This window comes from Brachypodium distachyon, chromosome 3 (genome assembly GCF_000005505.3).
Source record: "Brachypodium distachyon strain Bd21 chromosome 3, Brachypodium_distachyon_v3.0, whole genome shotgun sequence".
In the NCBI taxonomy this organism is placed as follows: domain Eukaryota; kingdom Viridiplantae; phylum Streptophyta; class Magnoliopsida; order Poales; family Poaceae; genus Brachypodium; species Brachypodium distachyon.
In genome coordinates, this window is record NC_016133.3 from 7,198,686 (window position 1) to 7,201,488 (window position 2,803).

The 2,803-nt window shown below is 56.1% G+C and overlaps 1 protein-coding gene across 1 annotated transcript; it reads left to right on the forward strand.

The window, feature by feature from the left end:
- Window positions 1-396: 396 nt before the first annotated feature.
- LOC100837890 (peroxidase P7) lies at window positions 397-2,417 on the forward strand. The gene is made up of 3 exons (XM_003571859.4): window positions 397-810; window positions 921-1,112; window positions 1,442-2,417. The coding sequence occupies exons 1-3, from the start codon at window positions 592-594 to the stop codon at window positions 1,997-1,999; spliced, it is 969 nt and encodes a 322-aa protein (XP_003571907.1). The 5' UTR covers window positions 397-591; the 3' UTR covers window positions 2,000-2,417.
- The last annotated feature ends 386 nt before the right edge of the window (window positions 2,418-2,803 follow it).

A 2,803-nucleotide genomic window follows, 5' to 3' on the forward strand; every position in this document is an offset into this window, starting at 1 on the left:
CGCATTGCCCGTAATTCGATGGTGACATCTTCTTGATTCAATTAAGTCATCCATAAAAGTATAACAGAATTAGCGCAAGACAGATGCACAGATAGAAGAGTTGGCTTTTAATTCAGGAAGGTGCTGTTGAGTTCCCGCAGAAAAGGGAAACGTGTTGAGATAAATACCACGCGGTGTTGTTAGTACCGGATTCGGTACGATCATTTTGTTGTTGTCACGACCGTGGTAGTATAGGTTCGTGACTTGATGCAAAGTGGTATAGGATCGCAGCTCGTTCAGAGCTGTCACGAACGGGACTGATGGTCCGACGTACGGCTGCACGGAATCGTGGCTACAAACTTACAGCTCCTGCCCCCTGATCGATGCATGACTGACAATATATAATATCAGATCGGTAGTTCAATTAATATCTCTCCCTCCGGTCTCCAGGCAACAACCGGGAGACTAGAGTGGGCACTATATAGTGCACGGGCAGAGAGGTGGTCATCAGCTTAGAGTTAGAGCTCACTACCACTTTAGTCGTCGACCAGGAAGAGGCAGGGGCCTGGCCGGAGCTCTCGCTATACTGCCATTAGCCAGTAAGAGCTTGCAATGGCAGCGATGAGGAGAGTGTTGGTGGCCGCAGTAGCGCTGGCCACGGCCTCGCTGCTCGTCCCCGCCGCCGTGGCTCAGCTCTCGCCGTCGTTCTACGGCGCCAGCTGCACGAGCCTGGAGTCCATCGTGCGGTCGGGGATGGTTTCCGCTGTCCAGAGCGAGCCCCGGATGGGCGCCTCCATACTCCGCCTCTTCTTCCACGACTGCTTCGTCAACGTACGCACATACATACTCTCTGCTCCCTCGATCAAAAACTCTTCCTTGCTACTCTGCTCTGTAGTCTGTACTCATTGGAATGGCCTGGGGGCATCCATCGATTTTGGCAGGGCTGCGACGCGTCGGTGCTGCTGGACGACTCGTCGACGCTGACGGGGGAGAAGAACGCCGGGCCGAACGCCAACTCGCTGCGCGGCTACGAGGTGATCGACGCCATCAAGTCCCGGGTCGAGGCAGCCTGCCCCGGCACCGTCTCCTGCGCCGACATCCTCGCCGTCGCCGCCCGCGACGGCGTCAACCTGGTGAGTGTCAGCGCGAGCGCGAACTTATTACCGTGCATCATTGCCCCCACCAGTCAAAATACATATGGATTTACCGTACGTCATCCTGCCGACACCCAGTACAACGAACTCGCTGTCCGAAAAAAAAAAGGTTTGCTCCATTTCTAACAACCGCGCATGCACGCGCGACAAATTAGTCCGCACACGTTCTCTGACACGTGGGCCGGGTTTCTTTCCGCAACCGCCTGCACTTTCTCTGGTGGATCTCATTCTCATGAGAATGGCACCGCTGCTGGCTGTGTCTATCAATTTGTTCACATGACAACGATGACGACGTTGTAATAATGCAGCTAGGTGGGCCGACTTGGGCGGTGCCGCTGGGCCGGCGCGACGCGCGGACGACGACGCAGCAGGCCGCGAACGCCAACCTACCCTCGCCGTCATCGGCAATCGGCACGCTCATCTCGTCGTTCGCGTCCAAGGGGCTCGACAGCCAGGACCTGGTGGCGCTGTCGGGCGGGCACACGATCGGCGCGGCCCGGTGCGCGAGCTTCCGTTCCCGCGTGTACAACGACAGCAACATCCTGGCCGGGTTCGCGCAGCGGCGGCGGCAGGTGTGCCCGGCCCAGGGGCCCAACGGCGACGGCAACCTGGCCCCGCTGGACGCCTTCAGCTCCGTCAAGTTCGACAACGGCTACTTCCGCAACCTGCAGGGCCGCTTCGGCCTGCTCCACTCCGACCAGGAGCTCTTCAACGGCGGGCCCGTCGACTCCATCGTGCAGCGGTACGCGCGCGACGGGGGCGCCTTCGCGGGCGACTTCGTCAACGCCATGATCAAGATGGGCAACATCAGCCCGCTCACGGGAGCCAACGGCGAGATCCGGGCCAACTGCAGGAAACCCAACTAAAGGACGGACACACCGATGGCATCGAGATTCATGGTCGGGACGTCGGGTCGCTTGACATCGCCAGCTAGTAATTAAGATGGAACATTTTGCGAGATGCGTGGCTTTTTTCTCTGGTGTGGCTGGCGCGAGACGGTGGAGTGCGTGTGAAGGCAAGGGTTGTGACGAAATAATTAGGTGGAGTGGCGCTGTCAAGTTGAGGAGAAGGGGGCTAGCTAGCTCGTGCGTGCATGCATGCATTGTCGCGGCCGGCGACACGTACATCACGGGCGGCACCGCACCACCTATTGGCATCGGCATTTGCTTCGTTGATTATTTGGTTGCATTCTTTTTTTGTACCATATGATGATGGTTATAGTTTCAGATGAACGATGATTGTTTTGCAAGGGAACACATGAATAATAAACGCACTGTATGTCCATGTGCCGTGTCTTGCAAAAGCTGTACGAACACACAGAGCGATCCTTTACAAGTCAGCAACGGCTGCAAGACTATAATATGCCAAACGAAACAAGAAAAACCAATACCAGTAAATTATGCAAAACCACAGTATTTGATCACATGGTTGCAAATAATTGACAGCAGCATCTGGCATTTTGACACTCTTTCTGCCTTGTGGGGCCTCCTTTACGGAATACAACTCGTGCCACGTGAGCAAAGACGTGGCTTGGTCTTGTTCCGACCGTGCCGTTAAGCTCGAACCATTTTCTATGCCGAACGCTCGCATCCCTCCGGCCCTCCCCCGTTCTAGCAAATGCATGGCGTCCGTTGGATCATGAATCCAGTTCGGAGTATCTACCCAATTCC